This window comes from Ictalurus punctatus, chromosome 15 (assembly GCF_001660625.3).
Source record: "Ictalurus punctatus breed USDA103 chromosome 15, Coco_2.0, whole genome shotgun sequence".
In the NCBI taxonomy this organism is placed as follows: domain Eukaryota; kingdom Metazoa; phylum Chordata; class Actinopteri; order Siluriformes; family Ictaluridae; genus Ictalurus; species Ictalurus punctatus.
Window position 1 is genome coordinate 22794717 of NC_030430.2, and position 22687 is coordinate 22817403.

The window sequence follows — 22687 nt, forward strand, 5'->3', positions numbered from 1 at the left end:
TACACTGCCCTTTATTTATTTTTCCTTCTTGAAGAAGCAGCTAGCTGTAATGATGAAGTGCATTTTAGCAATAGTAATGTATTAATTAAAAGCTTATGAGTTAAATAAATCTTAATAAACCCCGACCAAACACGCCAAGAAGGTCTAAAATCGTTATCGATCAATTCAGGCACTTGTTTGGCTGCCTACAACGTCACTATCATGCGCCGCTGATACTTCAAGGCCCTCCAATGAAAGTTGAAACGCGGGTTTAGCACGTAGATTCATTGACGTTGTAAAAATGTTGTTGTTGTTATTATTATCACAAAGTTGTTCCAGTTGTATATGATGTTCCGAAACTGTTTACGATGCGTTGTGTATTTCAACTGCTGTCGTACTTTATTTGTCATTAAAACGCCGACGGGAGGGAAGTTTGCTGACATTTTAGCTTAGCAAGCTAGCCTTTATTTAACTCTGTTTCTGAAGTAGTTGAGCATTTGCATTTTAATCAAATCTGTATTACGAAAGAGTTCATTTACTTAGCATTTTCTCATAAAAACCCAGATCTGGCCAGAAACAGGGTAATTTCGTGTTAAGAAACACTTTGTTCACTTAATGTTTCCTAATGGATTTAGTTGAAATTGAAACAGAAACTTAATCACATCAGGCACTCTGACTTTAGTTTTGTTTTCCTGATCGAAGAGGAGAAGGAGATCGGACTAAAGAAGAAGAGATCGGAAACCCTCGCCAGGATTAAACACCCCCGAGAAGTTGAAGATGATCTGACTCTGGCATGACTTGTCTCAGTTAGCCAGAAAACAATTCAGCCAACCTCAAGATCACCATTAAGTTGAAAAGGTGAGTTCCTAAAGCATCTCGTGTGTAATGTGAAAACTTTTACATCAGGTTTGTACTGTGCTGGACTGCTTAAAAATGCATTTTAACTACAAATTGCATCCATTGAATTTGATCTACGTTACTTAAAATGGGCTTTGAAGCCTAATGCTCGATATTCAGTGCATAATCTACACTGTATGGCCAAAACTAAAACACCTAACCATCACATCTATATGAGGTTGTCGGACATCTTGTTCCCAAACCGTGGGCGTTAAATTTACATTTATGGCATTTGTAAAAACAATTTTGTAAAGCAATTGAGGGTTAAGGGCCTTGCTCAAGGGCCCAACAGTGGTAGCTGGGCAGTGCTGGGGCTTGACCTTCTGATGAGTAACACAGAACCTTTAACCACTGACCCATCACTGCCCCTTTGCGTCTGTAATAACGTCCGCTCTTCTTCCAAGGTTTTCCAATAGATTTTGGAGCATAGCTGTGGGGATTTGTGCTCATTCAGACACGAGAGCATTAGTGACCTCGGGATTCGGAGGCCTGGCTTGAAATCGACATTCCAGTTCATCCCGAAGGTGTTCAGTGGGGTCGACGTCAGGGGACGGGAAAGAGCCCTCCTCAAACTGTAGGCACAGAGTCAGAACCGTACGGTTGTCTAAAATGTCTTTGTGAAATGTGCTGTAGCGTTAACGTTAACATTTCCCTTTAACTGAAACCAACGGGGTTTAGATTAAACCCCCCAAAATTCCCTCCATATCATTATCCCTCCTCCACCAAACATGATGTGTTTCGGTTTTATTTATGCGTTCTCTTGGTACCATCCACACTCAAGAGTCGTCCATCAGACGTCCAGATAGTGACGCACGATTCATCACTCCAGAGAACGTGCTTCAGAGTCCACTCTGTTAGCAATGAGTGGGGCTGAAACACATGAACGTGATCATTTAGAAGGGTGTCCACATACTTTTGGCCATATAGTGTACATATATCTATATGTAGAGTTGCGTGATTTAGAGACGGTCCTCGGTGCAGAACCAAAAGTCAGAGCGATGGGGCTGAACCTGATCCGTCGCCTGCTATAACCCTAAATTATCCAGCCTGAAACACACGGAGTTGTCCCCACACCCCGGTTCGACTCCACCCAGGTACGAGCAGCTGGATCAGGTCTGACTCCACTCTCTGGACTTTTGGTTCTGCATCGAAGGAGTTCTTGTGGATGATCGGGAACGATCTCATGATATGTAGGTTTGTTAAGTATGAAAACAGTAGTGCGACACTCACAACGCTGAAAAGGAAGTCAGTTAAACATTTAATACGAAGAAGAAACGTGTGCTGTGATGTAATTTATGACATGATCAGTATTCTATTGTTGTAACACCCAGCTCGGTTATTTTTAGGTACTTTTTTCGAGGTCTGGTAACCACTGCCGTTGCCGTTTTATCTGTGATTGATGCACACAGTGGCAAGTTAGCAGCAGGTTGTGGGAATTAGGCAATAATAAGATATGCATCTGGTCTGATTGGTGTTTGTGCAGGAGTTCACCCGCAGCCATGATGAAGAGGAGTCTGGATGCACCAGATGAGGCACCAAAGTGGAAGAAGGCCAAACGGGAGGAGGCCAGCTCTGACGAAGATGAAGAATCATCGCAGAGAACCACAAGCCACGGTGGGTCTAATATTTGTTCAGAATGAAAGATGACATCATTGTGATGACAAGGTCTGTCGCCAGACACCAGACGCGCACCTTTTACAACCCCAATTCTTAAAGTTTTAGATTGCGCTGGATGGAAGCAGATGTCACTCTAAAACCTGTGTATACCTTTCGGCACTGATGATGCCTTTCCAGATGTGCAAGCGGCCTGTTCTGTAGGCCCTGATACACCCCCGTACCATCGGAGATGCAGGGTTTTGAACTGAGTGCTGATAAAAAGCTGATAAAAAGTTGTGTTTTTCATAGTTAAATGCTAGCAAACCCTGTTTCGAGCATATTTTCTTAAGTTAAATGTACATATATTTGCGTGAAGATGGCGGCAGATTTGCGGAAATATAAATTCACCAAGTCAACCAAATCTAGGCCCAGCACCGCCTCGTCCGCGAGTTCTGCTGCCTCTCCGGGCTCGGAGCCCCCGCCCCGGCAGAACAGCCAAGAGATGGACGCTGAAACCTTGAAGACGGATATCCTGCTTTCACTAAGGGCCGACATTGCCGCGGTGATAAAAACCGAGCTGAAAAGTGCATTTGCTGAAGGTTTCTACTTTCTTAAGAACGAGTTGCAAGCGGTGAAAGCGGAAATACGGAACAATACGGCCGCAATTCACTCCGAAATCGACCGGATGAAAGCCGCAATTAAAGAGGTGGAAGGTGGGCTAACGACCTGGTCGGACGAAGTGGCAGTCTTACAGACTACGGTGAATGACCTGGCAGTAGAGGTGACTGGACTGAGAAGTAAGTGTGAGGACGTGGAGGGGAGACTGAGGAGATGTAATATCAGAATTCCGAGGGTGGCGGAAACAAATGGATCCAGCTCTACAATATCGGTCTCGGAACTACTGAGAGAAATACTACAGCTGGATGGAGATGTGCTTGTGGACCGCTCTCATAGAAGCCTGGGTCCTGTGAGGAAGGATGGGAAACCACGCGCCGTCATAGCCAACCTCCACTACTACCAGGACGGCGTTGAGGTACTGAGCCGGGCGCGTTCTCGAGCGCCGCTCCGGCGTAACGGTGAGACGATTGCTATCTTTCCGGATTATACCGCGAGTGTCGATAAGACCAGGGCGGCCCTCAATGACTACGTTTACATGGACAGCGGTAATCTAATTATTGACCTTAATCTGAGTAAGATAATAATGCGATTAAGGTGTTTACATGAGTCGCTTTTAGAATACTCCTGTCATGTACGCGTTTTACATTATGAACGTCGTGTGGGAGTTTTCACCGCGTTTTGCGACAGGACACGATCACACACGGCAGTGCTCAACATTTTACGGCGTACAAGAGAGCACGGCTGCGTCCCAAACCGCGTCCTTGCCTACTATAGGCCTGTAGTGGGGAAAAGTTTGTGTCGCAGCCCACGGCTTCAAGCAGTCGTCTATTTGCACGTACCGCATGACAAATAATTAACTGCACTTAAAGTGTGCGTAAAAAAAAATTAAATAAAAACACCCAGAACCGTATACGGTCCCATAACGAAGACGACCTGTATGTCGATACGTGAAATTCTGGAGGGACGTCGGACGGCGTGGCGCGGTGACGTAATGACGTGTGCCGTTAATCTAATTATGTTCTGTAACATGTAAAACGTGTACATGAAAGGAGTATTCTAAAAGCGACTCATGTAAACACCTTAATCGCATTATTACCTCACTCAGAGTAAGGTCAGTAATTAGATTACTGCCGTCCATGTAAACGTAGTCACTGTTATACAATACTTACAATCTTTCACATAATGTATCATAACTCGCAAATTAACAAACTGATATACACGTGTAGGAGTCGGAGAAGAAGACAGAATCAGAGAATACAGTTCTTTATGGAAAACAGCACGCTTTGTTATAGTTGTCTACACATAACTATACGGTTGTTTACGTATATACGTTAACGAAAGACCAAACTAAATTAAACTGGAATATAAACAGCAGTAGCATTTCGAATGTTGGCTTGTATTCTGAACTAAAATATATACCACGTGAATGAGAGTGCATGGTAAATAAGAAAAGTGCATGATGGGCCATAAGTATGACATGAAGTACATTCACACTTATTTACAGTTAATGAGTTGAGTGACACTGCACGGATTCCACAAGAGAGGTATATGCTGGTGTGTATGCACTTAGGTTCTCTCTTACGCAATCATTTAAATGCTGATCTGTCAGTCTTGTTCTGAATTTAGGTTTGATCACATTCATATCAGAAAACGCTGCTTCACAAAGGACTGTAGATCCAAATAAAGCAGATGCTTTGAGGGCAGACGGTGAAGGTTCTTGTCGTTTTCTGGGTCTACCAGACTCCGGAAATGTTGTGAATGTTGCTGAGGTTTCATCTGGATATGATTTTGGAGATTAATAACCTCCATCCCTACAGCATCGACATTGAACAGTTCAGCCGTCTGCTTTGAAATGTGATCGATGTCTATCTCCGTGAAAGCATGAAAGTGTTGGCAATGAATGCCACACATGGCTCAAGATCGTCGAAATCACAGAACCTTTCCTCAAATTCCTGCCCAAGCCTGGACAGGAGGTCAATACTCGAGTACGTCCGAAACTTTGGTTGCATTTGTGTGGCTCTCTAACATCTTTCCCAATGAGGGGGAAGTGTTGCAATCTTTTGTTTTTCCATTGATGAAGGTAAAATGACAGTTTTGCTTTAAATGCCTTCACTGCACTGATCATATCACATATGGTTTTGTCTTTACCTTGTAAATGAAGATTGAGCTGATTCAGTTTCTCTGTCACATCAGCCAAAATTCAATCAGACGACAGGTTAGCGTCCTCCCCCTTGGCCTCCTTAAAAGCCTTAATTTCACTCGGCAAGGAAATAAAGCGGTGAAGTACCTTACTCGTTATTGTGGGTTTTCAGGGAGTCGTTCTCCTTGAGAGCCCTGCCATCTACTATGCGTGAAGCAGTTATCGCCTTACTCCTTAAGAAAGACAAGAGCCCTCTTGAGTGCAGCTCTTGCTGTCCAATTCCTTTACTAAATACAGATGTTAAAATCCTTGCTAAAACTTTGGCACGTCGCTTGGAGTGGGTTCTTCCATCCGTTATATCGCCGGACCAAACAGGTTTTTATTAGGAATTGTTACTCTTTTTTTTGTTCTTTGTCAGAGACATGGATGCCGACAGTATTACGTGATCGTCATCTATAATTTTATTTCTTTTGCTCTCTTCTTTTCGATGGTGGTATGGCTTTATAATATGTAATATGTATGTTCTATGTCTGGCACTGGGTGGGGGGTGGGGGGTTTGTTCTATTTGTTTGGTTGGTGGTGTATGTTTAATTTGAAAAATGCTAATAGAAACCTTGATCCAAAAACAAACAAACCCTCGACTTAAAGCTGAAAGTCCACACTTCAATCACATCGATTGCTTCATTTCAGATCCGTTGCGGTGGTGTACAGCGGCGAAACTACGAAAATCGTCTCGCTGTTCAGACACTTACGGGCCCGACCGCATGTCTCGAGGGCACCGGTAGTACCGGCGTGCGCCTAGTTGCGAACCGCTGATTTTACAGGAGCTTGTGTGTTTCTCTCAGATTCCAGTCAGAGCGAGAGTCTCAGTGATACTGAAGATCAAAGACCAAGTTTCTCCAAACCATCGGCATCCCAAAATGCCTCAAGCAGTGAAGCTTCACAGAGCTCCAACAACTTCTCTATGTACAACAGTGTCTCTCAGAAGCTCATGGTAATAATACACACAGCATTTTTTATTTATTTATTTATTTTTGCATAACCGTTAAAGCCATGTAGCACGACGGACGGTAAATAACGCCTGCACGTTATAAGAAGTCTCGTCTCTTGTTTCCAGGCCAAAATGGGTTTTAAAGAAGGTGAAGGTTTGGGAAAGTTCGGCCAGGGCCGGAAAGAGATCGTGGAGACGTCTACGCAACGCGGGAGGAGAGGTCTCGGCCTGACGCTCCAGGGCTTTGAGGGAGATCTCAACGTCGAATGGAAGGATGAAGATGAGGTGCGCACGATGTTCCCGCTTTCTCTGTTACGCGATTACATTTACACTTACACTTCATATCCAATATGCCAGATGTGTTCTTGTGTAATACTTTACATTCATTTGTGTCTGTGTCTGTCTCTCTCTCAGCCTACTGCTTTTGAAGAAGTGTCCTGGTTCCCAGAATGTACTACAGAAATGCCAGACTCAGAAGAGCTGAGGGACTGGATGACTATAGGCGAGGTATCGTAGCGTAAACGACAAATTTTACCATCTCAGTGCTATTCAGATTTTCATAACATTCAAAGGCAAAAACTATATTCGACCGGTTAACATCCGTTACTGTAGTGTACGCGATGTTTTAAAAACAGTAACATCAGATTTCCTGTTGTTTTCGGTCTCAGTGAGGCTTGCGTCACGTAGTAAACCACTTTAAAGAAGTTCAAAGAGATTATATTTCGCCCTGTCGTCAGGAAATCACCAGGCAAAACCTCGACCAAGATGCAGTCATTCCTGGCTGGGAGAGTAGGGAGCAGAATCGGCCGCGTTCTCAGGGTGGGAGGAGCGGTGTTACTCTCACTCGCCTGTCAATCACAGCGAGCCAAGCCATTTGTGGGCATGTGTGAGCTCGTGTATGTGGAAGAGGGCAGATAGCGCTTTCCTCAAAGCGTGTTACGTGGCCATGTGATGCGACGTGAGTTCGGAAAGATATGGCAGCTGGCTTCACGGGTTTTGGAGGGAGCAGGTGTTCGCTTTCTCCCTCCCAGGTTGGTAGCTGTTGTATGATAGGAGAGGGCCGGCTGGTAGATGGGGAATTTGCTGCGGAGAAAAAGGGGGAAAATCCAAAATATCACGCGTCGATTTATTTAAGTCCCTTTCCATCCAAGTGGTTTTTCCCAAGACGTTAACTTAAAACTTATTGTCGTTTTTCCCACTTCTGAATCTAAACAAACAAACAACAAAAAAAAAGTGTTCCCTGGGAATGGCATGTAGTACTCTATGTCGGTTCTCCTGCACCATAGTGTGCATACAGGTGCAGCTCAAAAAATTTGAATATCGTGGGGAAAAGTACATTTTTTTTCCCACGTAATTAATTGAAAAAGTGGAACTTTCATGTATTCTAGATCCAAAAAATTTCGAGCCTTTTTTTTTCCTATGAGAGACACCAGACCCGACGATACCGACGAGCTGAAGGCCGCTATCAAAGCAACCTGGGCTTCCAGAACAAACACCTCAGCAGTGCCGCAGGCTGATCGCCTCCGTGCCACGCCGCATCGATGCAGCAATTCCTGCGAAAGGATTAAAACCCCGACCGAGTATCGAGCGCGTAAATTGACGTACTTTTCACAAGGTCGACATTCCTGTATTATAAATTCTTTATTCGAATATTTTGGGACGCTGCATTTTTGATTGCCGTGAGCCGTAATCATCGAGATTAAAACAAAACCAAGGCTCCAGATATTTCGCTTTACTTGTAACGAATCCAGGTTACGTGAAAGTCCCACTTTTTGAATTAAATCACGCGAAATAATGAACTTTTCCCCACGGTATTCGAATTTTTTGAGACGCACCTGTGTATAGTGAATAGGAAGGCATTTGTTTGGAATTCGACATCACCGCATGCTCGACGCTCTTAAATAAACAAAAGGTTTCCTGAATGAAGATGACCCGAAGAAGACGGGCCGATATGCGGACCCCAGGTCGCCTAAACGAATTCGGTTAGCGTGGCTTCATTTCATCGACTGTGGGCGAAGAAATAACGCAAAAATCTCAAACAGCCTTCTGTGGAAGTGTTAAAATACTAGGATTGTTAAAAAATAAAAATCCGCGTTCTGCGTCTGAATGTTTTTGTCCGTGTTTAGTGTTTTAGATATGTGCGTTAACATTGACTTGTGATGTACGTGCGTGTGTGTGTGTGTGTGTGTTTGCAGAGGAAACTGAAGATTGACGACGAGACCGAGTTCTGTTCAGAGGAGCTACTACACCTGCTGCTACGCTGCAAGGTGAAATTGCACACGTTTCACGTGATGCTCGGTTATTCGGTTCGGGTTTGAGGGACAGTGTTTGTGTTTCCGATAGCAGGTCATTGTGAAGGTGTTTATACGGTATGTTATCAGCCCGGTATTTTTCTTTTCAATCGTTGCATCCCGTTAGAGTGTATTCGTAATGCTGCAGTGAATGTTCATGCATCAGTGATGGGTTTTAGTCCTTCAGTGAAGTAGCACTGGCTCTTGGATAAAGACGTTGATTTGTCATTAAAGCCGTGTGTGTATGTGTGTGTGTGTGTGTGTCAGAGTGTGTTCGATGCCCTGGAGGGTGAAGAAATGAGGCGAGCTCGTACGCGGTCCAACCCGTACGAAACGATACGAGGAGTTTTCTTCCTCAACAGGTAACATACAGAGAGGATTTGATATTCTGTTAATAACTTCACACACACACACACACACACACACACCCAGTATACACTGATCTAGATGTTCCGCTGACTTATCGACGTCAGGAAAAATCACTCCGATAAAGCAGAGATGACGTCTGTAGAAAAAAACCCCTGCATTTATGAATACTATTCTAAACAGCCACTACGTAAGGGCTGTAAATCATACACTATATGGACAAAAGTTTGTGGACACCAGCATGACCGTGAGCTCCATGAAGACACGGTTTGTTAAGGTTGGAGTCGAAGAACTCGAGTGTCCTGCACAGATCCCTGATCTCCAGCCTACTGAACACCTTTGGGATGAACTGGAACACCGACTGCACCCCATACCTCCTCACCATCCCAACATTAGTATCTGATCTCACTAATGCTCTTGTGTCTTGTGAATGAGCACAAATCCCCACAGCCACGCCCCAAAATCTACTTTAAAGCCTTCCTCGAAGAAGTGTGGCGCTTATTATAACAGCAAAGCGGGGATAAGATCCTTCAACAAGGACACATGGGGAGGGATGGGCAGGTGTCCACAAACTTTTGGCCACATCGTTCATTATTATATTTAATGACAATGTTTGAAAATGTTTTCAAAAGATCATTGAAAATTAAAGTATAGAAACTTTACTGTTTCAATAGACTGGCATTAGGAGTTGGGATCTTAAACTTACTTTTGAACTTGAGCTCCAAACCATTAATATGAGCATTTGTATGTTGTTGTAACGGTGAAATGGCACTAAATCATGCTGGACAGAGCATGCTGTTTGGTGCTAGGTGTGTGCGCGAATATATTTATAAGGTGCCATTACATTATGCGCTCTTCAAAACTGTTCTTAAAGATATCATCAGGATTCAAACTTGTGATAGAGAGAACACACTCACAAACCTTTAAAATGGCTGTTGCTTGAAATTTTAAACTTTCCCTCTCTCTCTCTCTCTCTCTCTCTCTCTCTCTCTCTCTGTCTCTGTCCATCTCTCAGAGCTGCGATGAAGATGGCAAACATGGACCATGTCTTTGACTACATGTTTACCAATCCGAAGGACTCCCAAGGGGTACAGACCTGAAATATCTTTCCTACTTAAGAGCTAAGGATGCTCCGATCGATCGGCCTCCAATCGGTATCGGCCGATAATCACGTCCTGCGGATCTCAAAATTTGTCCGATCTCACGAACCGATCGAAATTTGAGGACGTAAAACTTCAGCGCCGCGATCATGTCATCACCAGTGTGGAATTAACATGAGGTCTTAAGAAGCAAGGAAATGACACTATATACAGCGTAAATACACAGTATATAGTACATACCCAGGCTGTATATTTATCGTTTGTAAATTGATTGATTTAAGAATCCTTCGTGCAAGCATTCGCACAAGCAATTTGGTATTCGTGGAAATCCTGTAAAAAAACAAAAACGTCCGTATCCTTCTCATGCTACCGGGTGCGTATAAATTTACACGCGAAGACTAGCTAGCGTAAACCTCGACCGATCGGCTTCGGGTCGTTTAAATCGCGACGAGTTCATGCGCTTTATGTATTTCAGTGACGGGCAGAAATTTCGAGACGATTTCGTGAAGCTCGGTCATTGTGTATCGGTGGCATTCGTTTAAAGAATTGTGGAAAAATAAACGGACGCGAGCCGTAAATTAATCCGTAAAACGGTGACGAATCGGACCGTTCGGTAAAGAATGCGACTGTATAAAAGGAGGGCGGGGTCAGACGGTGTATCAGCCAGATCTGTTTGATGTAGCATCGTCTTTTAATACTTTTTTCGAGTTATTAGAGCTAGCGTTAGGTAACCGATGATAAGTGACCGATTGTGAGTCAGATAACTTTCATTCCCACCTCGAAAATATTTTTATCTTTTTATTATCGCGTGTCATTTCAGCTCTGTGAGCTTTACCTTTTATGGTGTTTTGTGGGCGTCGCTGAATGCAAATCAGCTGTGCCATGCATACGCCTGGTGATTTACTAAATAATTTACTAAAAGATTGATAAACGATGCCTGTTGTTTGTGTGTGTGCGTGCGTGTGCATACGTAGAAGCCCGTATTCCGTGATAGGGAGGGCGAGCTGCTTTATTTTGGGGATGTGTGCGCCGGGCCTGGAGGATTCTCGGAGTACGTCCTGTGGCGGAAACGTTGGCACGCGAAAGGCTTCGGCATGACTCTGAAAGGATCCAATGATTTTAAACTGGAGGACTTCTACTCCGCCCCCAGTGAACTCTTCGAACCTTACTACGGTGAAGTTTTCCGTTTTTCACACACACACCGTGTCGGATTAACCGTTAACATGACCGAAAACGACCTTTAAAATATGTCCGGATATCTGAAAGATGCGTTATTTTTTTTTTGTCTTGACCTGACGCTGTGATACAGGTGAAGGTGGGATTGACGGTGATGGTGACATCACACGTCCTGAGAACATTAGTGCGTTCCGCAACTTCGTCCTGGAGAGCACAGAAAAGCGAGGCCTTCACTTCCTCATGGCTGATGGCGTGAGTTGATTGACTTGCGTCTGATTAGTGATGTTTGATGATGATGGTGGTGTTTATAGTGTGCGTTATGGAGCTTTGGATGAAATGTGAGTAGTGGTGTGTTTAATAACGCAGGGTTTCTCAGTGGAGGGGCAGGAGAACCTGCAGGAGATCCTGAGCAAGCAGCTTCTGCTCTGCCAGTTACTCACAGCCTTATCCGTCGTCCGAACAGGTGCCGTTCTTTGTTATACGTTGCCACCCCCCCCCCTTGGACTTTCTTTGTGCGTCTCTGATGGTCATTCGGAAAATGCCTTTGTGTTGCTGCTGCTCATGTTGTCCACTGCATGTGTGTGTTGTGTATCTTTGTTTCCAGGAGGCCACTTTGTGTGTAAGACGTTTGACCTGTTCACGCCCTTCAGCGTGGGTCTGATCTATCTGCTGTATCTCTGCTTCGAGAGAGTGTCGCTCTTCAAACCGGTCACCAGCAGACCCGCCAACTCCGAGAGGTCAGTGGTGTCGTTTCCCTAAGCGACGAAAATAACAACGGGGTCACCTCATCTTTTTATCATAGTGGCGGGTTTGTTTTTATTTATCCGTCCATAGTAAGATTTATTTATTTATTTAGTTAGTTATTTAGTAGTGTTTTTAATGTATGTTCATATTGTAATATTTTTCTGTATTTATTTAGTCGTATGTTTAATTGTGTTCACCCATCATAATGTTTTTTTTTTTTTAATTATTCACCCGTAGTATTTATTTATTTAGGAGTGTTTTTTATTTATTTGCCCATGATAATGCTTTTATTTCTTTATCCATAGTAATGTTTATTTATTTACACATAGTACTATTTTTATTTATTTAGCAAGTTCGTTAGTTAGTTAGTAGTGTTTTAATGTATTCACCCATATTATTTCTTTATTTATTTAACAATGTTTTATTTGTTTTCCCATAATAATGTTTATTTATCTATACATAGTACTATTTATTTATTTATTTGTTTTTTTGTTTGTGTGTATATTTTTTTACACATCGTACTGTTTATTTATTTAGCAATGTTTTTTATTTATTTACCCATAGTGATATTTTTTCTTTATTTACACACAGTACTATCTATTTATTTATTTATTTATTTATTTATTTATTTATTTATTTATTTATTTGGTTAGTTAGTTAGTAGTGTTTTTAATTTCTGTTCACTCACAGTAATATTATTTATGTGTTTATTTAGTAGTATTTTTAATGTATTCACCCGTACTAATGTTTTTTTAAATTTTATTTATTATTGTAATTATTTCCTCAAAGTTATTTATTTATTTATTTATTTATTTATTTATTTGCCCATAATGATGCTTTTATTTATTTACCCATTGTAATGGTTTTATTTATTTACACACAGTACTATTTGTTTGTTTGTTTGTTTGCCCATAGTAGTGTTGCTAATGCTAATGTGTCATTAGAAAATTCATATATATTTTAAAAATTGTTAATGAAATATGTTGTAAATTACATGCTTTTATTAGGTCGTAAATCAGGTAATATAGATTAGACTAGATAATATCATGACGTATGTCATAACAGCCTGTGTGTGTGTGTGTGTGTGTGTGTGTGTGTGTGTGTGTGTGTGTATAGGTACGTGGTGTGTAAGAGTCTGAAGCCAGGCTCTGATGCAGTCAGGGATTACCTGTTCAAGGTGAACCTGAAGCTGAATCACCTCAGGCAATCGGACAGGGACGTCACAGATGTGGTGCCTCTGGAGATCATCAAAGGAGACACAGATTTCTACCAGCACATGGTGGACTCCAACGAGCGGTAGGACATCCTGCATGTATGCATGTGTACCTCAGATAGCCACATACACTAATATACACACACACTTCATGGCTCATTGGGTTTTCTCTTTGTTTCTGTCTTTCAGTCATTGTTCTGTGCAGATCAAAGCTCTTGCTAAAATCCATGCCTATGTCAGAGACTCGTAAGTCACCTTTTATTCATTACTGTGTTTGTTTTTTTTTTTTTTTTTTGGGTGGGGGCTCTACACTGACTTTCTCCTGCGTCTACATATTTGTTTCACCTGGGATTTATTTCCTCTGAATAGGACGCTGTCCGAGCCAAGGCAGGCTGATATCCGCAAGGAGTGTCTCAGATTATGGGGGGTATGGAATTATGAACACACACACACTTACAACTGGGTCAAAACTCGAAGTTAGTTTTAAATGAACTACTCGCCAGTGTTTAAAGCATTTCATTCATCCGAGTCACGATGTGCATCTCATAGCATTAAATAATAAAAGTTATATAATGCTTCTCTGAAATCGTACGAGACTGTTGCAGTTTCACAAACTTGACACGTTTTCTCTGTCTATTTGCAGATTCCCGACCAAGTCAGAGTAGCACCTTCTTCCTTAGACCCCAAATCCAAGTTCTACGATCTCGTAAATGTCAGTGTGCACTGTTATTTTTCTTCTTTATACCAACAGGTTCTTAGATGAGATATTTTTTCTAATGTTTTCTACTATATGATGTGTGTAGAGATGCTCTGGAATGAATACATTTTTAAAAATCCAGGCCGTAATCATTATCGAGAGGACTTTGGGATGAAAACCAGAACTGAATATCGAAAAAAAGGGTTTGTTTTCCTGTAGTAAAACCGAGTGGGCTGCGTGCGTGTAGTCATGGGCTGCGTCCGAAATCGCATACTGTGACAGTGCGTACTAATCCGTACGTGCGTGTATTATGACGACAATCCCAGACATACTACATCCGCCATGTTAGTGTTGTCATGTGACCATCGACGACATCATAAACACAAAAAGAGCTCGTCCACACCAGTCCCATTGCATTGTGGGATTGTTTGACTTGCGTAGTGTCCACCGGTTGCATACTGCAAAGTCTCGCCAGAAGCAGTACGCCATCCGGGTATTTCTCAGCTACTGTTTCTCGCATACTTAGAATTCTGACATACAACCCCCCATGGCGTACTGCTTATCGCCTACTATATACTGTAGTAGGTAAGTATGCCATTTCGGACGCAGCAAAACAGGCCCAAACCACGATACTACCACCACCATGCTTCACACATGGGATAAGGTTCTTATGCAAGAATGTAGCGTTTTCCTGTCTCCAAACTCTCATTGAAACCAAAACGTTCTGTTTTTAGTGTTTGTGTGCTAGCGAGGACTTCCCCTTTTTGCTCCTGTTGTTTTGTTGTAATTTGCGTATTGTGCAGGATTCTGTGTTTTAAGTTATAAGACAAGTAACGGCGCTAAATTTAATACGATACATACAGCTACTATGTTGACGTCACGATCTCCTACCTGATTGCAGAAAACTGTGTGTGTGTGTGTGTGTTTCAGGGATCGGATGTCGACAGCTTTAACTCACGGCCCACAGCCCTCAACCTCAAAACTCTGGAGAAACTGCAGCATGTATTGGACCACCGGTGTATCGTTGGCGGCGGAGAACAGATTTTTCTCCTAGGGCTCGGGGTGAGATTGTGTGTGAAATATTAAGGTTGTGACGCAGGGACACTATCTGTAACAGTGTCTGTTTAATGCTCCAGATATTCGTGCCTAAATCCATCATACCCCCTGGTCAAAAGTTTGTGGACACCTGACCATCACACTCATTTGTGCTTGTTGACCGTCCCATTCCAAATGGATTATAATAAGCTCCACTCTTTATGGGAAGGCTTTAGACTAGATTTTGGGGCGTGGCTGTGGGGATGTGTGCTCATTCAAACACAAGAGCATTAGTGAGATCAGGTACTGATGTTGGTATGATGATGAGGAGGTCTGGGGTGCAGTCGGGGTTCCAGTTCATCCCAAAGGTGTTCAGTGGGGTTGAGGTCAGGGCTCTGTTCAGGACACTCAAGTTCTTCCAGTCCAACCTTCTCAAACCATGTCTTCACAGAGCTCGCTTTGTGTACAGTGGAAGAACCACATGCGAGTGTGATAATCCGGTGTCCAGACACTTTCGGCCATATAGTGTATCTGTACTTACAGTGGTGCTTGAAAGTTTGTGAACCCTTTAGAATTTTCTACACTTCAGATTTTCCTAAAAAGTACTACAAGTGGATAAAGAGAACCCAATTAAACAAATGAGACAAACAAATATTATACTTGGTCATTTGTTTATTGAGGAAAACGATCCAATGTTGCCAAAGTATGTGAAGCTTTGCTTTCAGTATCTGGTGTGACATCCCTGTGCAGTAATAACTGCAGCTAAACGTTTGCGGTAACTGTTGATCAGTCCTGCACATCGGCGTGGAGGAATTTTATCCAGCTTCAACTCTGGGATGTTGGTGGGTTTCCTCACATGAACTCCTTGCTTCATTAACTTTATTCTTCTTTAACCATTCTTTGGTTGAGCGACTTGTGTGTTTAGGGTCATTGTCTTGGTGCACTGCTGCACTTTCTCATGAGATCAAATTCACAGACAGATGTCCTGACATTTTCCTTTAAAATGCGCTTGAATACTTCAGAATTCATCGTTCCATCAATGATGGAGAATCGTCCTGCCCCAGATGCAGTAAAACTGCCCCACACTACGATACCACCACCACCACCACCATGTTCCACAGATCGGATAAGGTTCTTATGCTGGAATGCAGTGTTTTCCTTTCTCCAAACAGAACATTTCTCATTTCAACCAAAACGTTCTATTTTGGTCACTCTGTACACAACGGTTTTCCAACAGTCTTCTGGCTTGTCCTCGTGATCTTTAGCAAACCGCAGATGTGCAGCAATGTTCTTTTTGGAGAGCCGTGGTTTTCTCCTTGCAACCCTGCCACGCACACCATTGTCGTTCAGTGTTTCCTGATGGTGGACTCACGAACATTAACATTAGCCAATGTGAGAGAGGCCTTCCGTTGCTTAGAAGTTACCCTGAGATCCTTTATGAGCTCGTTATACTATATTCGATGTAATATTCGATCATTTTCCTCAATAAATAAATGACCACGTATAATAGTTTTTTGTCTCGTTTGTTTAACTGTGTTCTCATGGTCTACTTTTAGGACTTGTGTGAAAATCCGATGATATGTATATGTACATATTTATTTTTTTGTTTTTCATATTTATGCAGATATATAGAAAACTTTCAAGCACCACTGTATGTGGATTTACACTCAAAGTGAGCATGGCCAAGATTGGGGGGATAATAATAATAATTTTTTTTTTGCTTTAAATATGAACCCTTTGCTCATGGGAAGACTAGAAGTAGAAATGCCAGCACTGTCAGCATGCTCTGTAAATCCTCTGGCAGTTCCTCAACCTCAGCTACATCACTCCAGTTGCTTCCAGTTACAGTAATTGCTTGCCTCTGGAGATGTGCGTGGGACAGATTTATTTAAATCCTGCTCACACAGTTATTATTTTTTGGGGTTTTTTCCACAACCCAAAAAAATTTCCAGCCTAGTTTACTACCAGGCAGTTACTAGCGATGAGCTGAATGCGTCATCCAGCCCTGCGATACACGTTCATGTTCCTAAACATGGTCTTTATTCGTCCTGTGTGCTTCATATCTGACTGAAATGAGTAAATCCTGAAAGTAAAATCCTCTGGGATCCCCAGTCCCGATAGAGGCTTATCTGTTCTTTCAGAATAATGTCTTCGTATTCAGTTACATCCCTAGTGCACTGCAAGAGAAACATCTGTGTGTGTGTGTGTGCGCGTGTAGAAATCTCAGATCTACACATGGGATGGCAAATCCCCCGTGCGCTGGAGGAAGCTGGAGGGCTGGAAACTGGAGTTGCCCAGAGACACTCTGCTGAGTGTGGAGATCGTGCAGGAGCTGAAGGGAGAGGTGAGCTCTCGGGGTGTTCTGGGAAAGCTTTTCATGCACGCCAAGTAATTCCTATTGCGGATATCGAATGAACGGTTGCCATGTACCCTAAATTTGTTCCAATTCCCTGATTGCAATAAATCCAAACCAAATTTATGCACATGGAAGACGCTGCATTCAGCGCACACAACAATAACCACAACAGTAAATATCTTAAAGGGATAGTTCACCCATAAGTGAAAATCCTGTCATCCGTCACTCACCCTCGTGTCACTCCAAACCCGCAAGCCTTTCGTTCGTCTTCGGAACACAAATGAGGACGTTTTTAAGGAAACCTGGGAGATTTCTGTCCTTCTATTTACAGTCCAGTAAGCAAAACTTTAAAGCTCCAGTACGTTCACATCTTTACAAATTAAACTGAGCGAATCAGCCGACGTGCACGGTTCAGGATAAATAAATAATCATTTAAAAACGGTAGTCTTGCTTTTCTAGACCTCACTAGTCTAGTCACAGAAAGTCAAAAGCTGAAGTTAGTTACTTCTTCGAGCCACCTTTACGTCGGTTTGACACTTCTGCATGGTGTGTGTGTAGACGTGCAGTGACGGGGTTGTGTTTGCAGGGTAAAGCCCAGCGTAGGATCAACGCTGTTCATGTCCTGGATGCTCTGGTTCTCAACGGCACTGACGTGAGAGAGCAGCACTTCAACCAGAGGTCTGTTTTCACATCAGATATACCCAGTATTTACTCAGTATTCATTCGGTGAAACAGTTCAAATCTTGCTTTTTGGAAGCACTGCATGGTTTTCTACACGCTGCCTACATATACCTACACTATATGGCCAAAAATATGTGGACGCCTGACAATCACAACCAGATGTGCTTGGTAAGCATCCCTTTCCAAAACCATTGGCATTAATATGGAGTTGTTCCCCCTTTGCTGGTATAATAAGCTCCACTCTTCTGGGAAGGCTTTAGACTAGATTTTGGGGCGTGGCTGTGGGGATTTGTGATCATTCAGACACACGAGCATTAGTGAGATCAGGCAGTGATGTCGAGGAGGTCTGGGGTGCAGTCGGTGTTCCAGTTCATCCAAAAGGTGTTCGGGGCGGTCGAGGTCAGGGCTCTGTGCAGGACACTCGAGTTCTTCGACTCCAACCTTGACATACCATGACTTCCTGGAGCTCGCTGTGTGTGCAGGAGCATTGTTATACTGGAACAGTTTTGGACTTTTTAGTTACAGTGAAGGGAAATTATAATCCTACAGCATACAAAGACGACTGCTTTCTTCCAACTTTGAGTCAACAGTTAGGGGACGGTCCACGTACTTTTGACCATATAGTTGACCGTATGTTGAATTTGTTTAAATGTAAATTCCTCCTTAGCACCTTTTTGGAGGTAACCAGTCCTTGAAATGCTACTTAGAATTGAGATGTACTTGGAAAAGAGAGAGATATTTTCTTCCAGACTATAAATGGTCGAAAATGTTTCAATTTCACCACATCTGGCCACCACATCTGTATTAGCTGTACAAGTTAAGCCCTTGTTTAAACTGCAGTGACCATCAGTATGTTAATATACATATTCTCTGCATTCATTGTGATTTATTTATTTTTTAATCTGTGTTCTAGGATTCAGATGGCTGAGAAGTTTGTGAAAGCTGTGTCGAAACCCAGTCGGCCCGACATGAACCCTATACGGTACTCAGTTCAGCACCCAGACATATAAATTATTACTGGTATATTTAAAATGAAAGCCTACCGCCCGGGCGTGTCCGTTTCTAAACAGCCTGTCGTTTTCCAGCGTAAAGGAGGTGTATCGGTTGGAGGAGATGGACAAGATCTTCGTAAGGTGAGTATCTCTGCGAGGTCGTGTCCTCGGCTCCTCTGTAACCTTCGGCGCGTGATGCAGGTTCGATGTTCCTCAGATTGGAGATGAAGGTGACGAAGAGCTCAGGTGGAATGCCGCGGCTGTCCTACACGGGCCGAGACGATCGCCACTTCCTGCCCAGCGGCCTTTACATCATCAAAACGGTCAGAGGTGAGAGGAGCGTGAACGTCCCACCGTCTTTCGGCGTTGCGAGTCGGCGTATCGGCGTACATGTGAACTTTTCTCCTGTCTTAATTTCAGACCCGTGGACGATGGCGTTCAGTAAGAGCTCGAAGATGAAATTCTTTTACAACAGACAGACGAAACAGTCCACCTACGTCATGGATCCGAGCGCTATAGCGCCTTTTCAGTACGTTCTGAAACCTGCACCACAATGGATTTTAGGAGCACTGTATTTTCTTAAGTCATATTTTATCATACACTGCCAGTCAAAAGTTTGTGGACACTTGACTGAAATGTTTCTCATGATAAATTTTATTTTTTTTTAAATGGGGGATTTAAGGAAATGTACCATCGTCTCATTTAAAATGCGTAACATCTAGTTTAAATGAAATTTTAGTTCAGCACACAGACTAGAAAAAACATTTAAGTCGTCTAACCCTCAAATTGTCCTGACTGTGGAAGAAAAGTCCCATTCACACGTACGAACCTTAATGCAGCTCGGATCTTTTATTGATTTTATTTATTAATTTAATTATTTAATTTATTTTTAATCAGAGCTGCTAAAACCTGCTGTGACCTCTACTCCAGTGAATGATAGTGTGATTGAATTCTTCACCAGTGAAGAACAAAGCTAAATATTCTGGTCATCTTCCCCCACTCTTTTCTCAGGGTGTGTCATCAGGAACGATTGTTTTGGGCCTGGGAGGAAGGGGTCAGAGTTCACGACTCCCAGAGCCGTGTCGATCCTCAGAAACTCTCCAAGGACAACGTGCTGTCCTTTATCCGGAAACACTGTCATCAGTGGGAGAGCCGTGACGGCGTGTGAAGCCTCTCCTCACCAGCACGGGGTGCTGTAGTTCTGCAGAAGAGGAATCGTAGCACGTAGTCTCACGTGATTTTCAGCTTGGTTTATTTTACAGCCAGCGAGCATTATATCTGTGAGGTATTTACACGGAATATCGACGGTCGCATTGCTTAGGCTTCGTAAATCCGATACACTAATACACTGCTCATTTCCCAGTAATACAGTGCATGATGATGATAGACTCGGCATTTCCTCTTCTGTGTGCTCGTGAGGCAGGGCGTGTTGCCTTCCCATCTTTTTGAGGTTTCTTTTTCTTTTCTTTTTTCTTTTTTGATCTCGTTTGCTTGTACATGTTGTTTGAATGAAGCAGGCGTGTTTAATTTTTTATGGGCTTCATTTGAACTTGTGAGTAACCTTGATAATAATGTAAAAAAAAAAAAACAACAAAAAAACTTGACTCCTGGAGTATTTTCTTCCTCTATTAAACCTCAGCATGGATGTCAGTGTCCTTGACTTAGGTGGCGCTCTGGATGAAATCACGACGACGCCAAGATTGCTCTTGTGCCGTTTTAGCCGTCTTTACGTTCTCTGTTCTGTACGGGGGAAACCCCTCAAACTAAACAGGACGACACACTGCTGTTTTTGGATAGTTAAGGCTTTCTAACTTCCTAAAAACGGTTCAGCTTGGAGCCCTATCTGGAGGTCTGTAGTGCGGTTCCCACATTAAACCTTTTAAAGGGTTCCACCTGCCAATGTGGGTTAATATTAGCCCTTAGGTCAAAGTGTGTTGCTCCAAGTACACTCTTAAAGGGAAAAACAAATCTACGGAGGTCCCCCCACCCCCCTATTCTTCCCTTTAGAGAACCCTTTAAAAGGTTCACTGTAGAACCCTACAACAAGCAGGCGAGAAAAGCTTGAGTACGCAATAAATAAATAAATAAATAAATAAATCGGCAGTGTGTCGTCATGTTTCGCTTACTTTAAATTCCTGAGAACAGAAACACAACTAAACTGACTGGAAATAAGAGTGAGAGTGTATCTTGGAGCTACACGGTGTGACCCGAGTGCTAATGGTAACCTACGGCGGCGGGTGATGAATAAAAAATGTTGTTTCTTTGGACGGCTGGTGACTCAGTAAGGAGAAGAGAGTTTACATCCAGTTTAATGAGTCGTACACATTCTGTATTTTAGAGATTACAGCATGTGAGCTGATCTCGGCTCTGATTATAAATCACTCCGTCCGGGATTTTACGCTTTTACGCAGAAATTAACGCACAATCAAGGAAACTCTTGCAGTATTCGGAGCTTGCGATTTAAAAAAAAAAAAAAAAAAAAGACTGCAGATTTTTCACAGTTTTGGGCCAAAACGCGTCATCACGGCGCACGTTCAGTCAAAGCCGCGTTCGATTCACGTGCGTCGAACCCGAGTACAGCTGAAAGGTCTCGTTTACCAACAAACATCACTGCGAAAGAGCACGCGAAACAATTTCGCGCGACTGCGAATTCGCCGAGTCATACTTTTCGGAAGAAAAAAATCAATAATTGAAAAAAGCCGCAGCAAAATCGAGCATTTTTCATCGCAAAAAAAAAAACCCCTCCACGAAATCCTGTACGGGCTGATATACTGTTAAAAGGATCCGATTACAAAAGGAAATCGATTTCCTTTTCCCCTTGTACCCGAATGTAGTCCATCAGCCAAGCCATGTTTGGTGTTTGATTTTTGCTTCTTTAGTTTTGCACTGGAAGCGTTATATCATCATCATCACCAGTTTCCTAGTCTGTATAACAATGTAGAAATATAAAGTTCACCTAGAAGCCACGCCTCCTACTCGAGCCGGATGCTTTAGCCGAGTGATGCGAAATGATGTGCTGGGGAGGGAAGTGAGTCTAGGTTGATGTTCTCATCAGGATTGAACTTATTTCGTTGATGTAAGTACAGTATATGTAACATTACAACTTCTATCCATTTATCATTGTCATTTGTTAATAAAATTTTTTTTTTTTTTTAAAAAGATCTTGGCAAATTGCTGTGGTATAAAATGAACACAACACTTCGGGATGTGCTGTTCTAGGAAAATAATCAGCTTTGGTGTAGTAACCGTGGTGTAACTCCTGCTTTGGCTTTGTCTCAGGCCACATCTCGTCTCCCCATCGTTGATTATTTTCCTAGAAAAGCATGCCGTGTTGTGTTTAGCCTTCGTTTGTCACGTATATATTACAGCACAGTGAAATAGTTTCTTCACGTGTCTCGGCTTGTAAGGAAGTTGGGGTCAGTGCGGGGTCAGCCATGATATAGCACCCCTGCAGCAGATAGGCTTAAGGGCCTCGCTCAAGGGCCCAACACTGGTACCGTGGTGGTGCTGGGGCTTGAATCCTCGACCTTCTGCACAATAACCCAATTCCAGAGGAATTAGGAATGCAGTTTGTATGCTCCTAAATTGGAGGCTATATGTTTACTTGTTAGCCAGAACAAATAAAGATGTGAACTTCAGAAACCAAACATGCCTTTGGTGAGGGGGAACCAGGGTTATTATTTTTTTGCCGTACATTTTTTATTTATTTTAAGCGTAATACCATTCGAGCAGAGTGACCTTGGTCACAAAAAGCATGTAGAGTGCCAAAATTATCATCATCATTATTATTATATATATATTTCTTTACAAATCCA

General features: G+C 42.7%; 1 protein-coding gene across 4 annotated transcripts; it reads left to right on the plus strand.

Annotated features, from left to right (window-relative positions):
- Positions 1-203: 203 nt before the first annotated feature.
- cmtr1 (cap methyltransferase 1) lies at positions 204-22687 on the plus strand. Of its 4 annotated transcripts, none has more exons than XM_017486833.3 (25): positions 204-560; positions 662-837; positions 2360-2490; positions 6076-6224; positions 6348-6506; positions 6636-6728; positions 8417-8488; positions 8780-8874; positions 9894-9966; positions 10953-11151; positions 11288-11406; positions 11521-11617; positions 11759-11891; positions 13015-13194; positions 13301-13357; positions 13481-13538; positions 13755-13823; positions 14739-14870; positions 17062-17187; positions 17786-17877; positions 18794-18862; positions 18966-19013; positions 19090-19202; positions 19293-19401; positions 19884-22687. In XM_017486833.3, the coding sequence occupies exons 3-25, from the start codon at positions 2376-2378 to the stop codon at positions 20038-20040; spliced, it is 2514 nt and encodes an 837-aa protein (XP_017342322.1). In that variant the 5' UTR covers positions 204-560; positions 662-837; positions 2360-2375; the 3' UTR covers positions 20041-22687. The 4 variants fall into 4 exon arrangements, with proteins under 4 accessions (XP_017342322.1, XP_017342321.1, XP_017342320.1 ...); XM_017486832.3 differs by having other exon boundaries at positions 682-837; XM_017486831.3 differs by having other exon boundaries at positions 204-837.

What these genes read in the sequence shown, in the direction of transcription:
- cmtr1 (XM_017486830.3), top strand. Translation starts at nt 2,849, where the DNA reads ATGGCGGCAGATTTGCGGAAATATAAATTCACCAAGTCAACCAAATCT. An exon ending in TGCAGGAGCTGAAGGGAGAG is followed by an intron (nt 17,188 to 17,785) that starts GTGAGCTCTCGG and finishes TTGTGTTTGCAG; the next exon opens with GGTAAAGCCCAGCGTAGGAT. An exon ending in GAGCAGCACTTCAACCAGAG is followed by an intron (nt 17,878 to 18,793) that starts GTCTGTTTTCAC and finishes TCTGTGTTCTAG; the next exon opens with GATTCAGATGGCTGAGAAGT.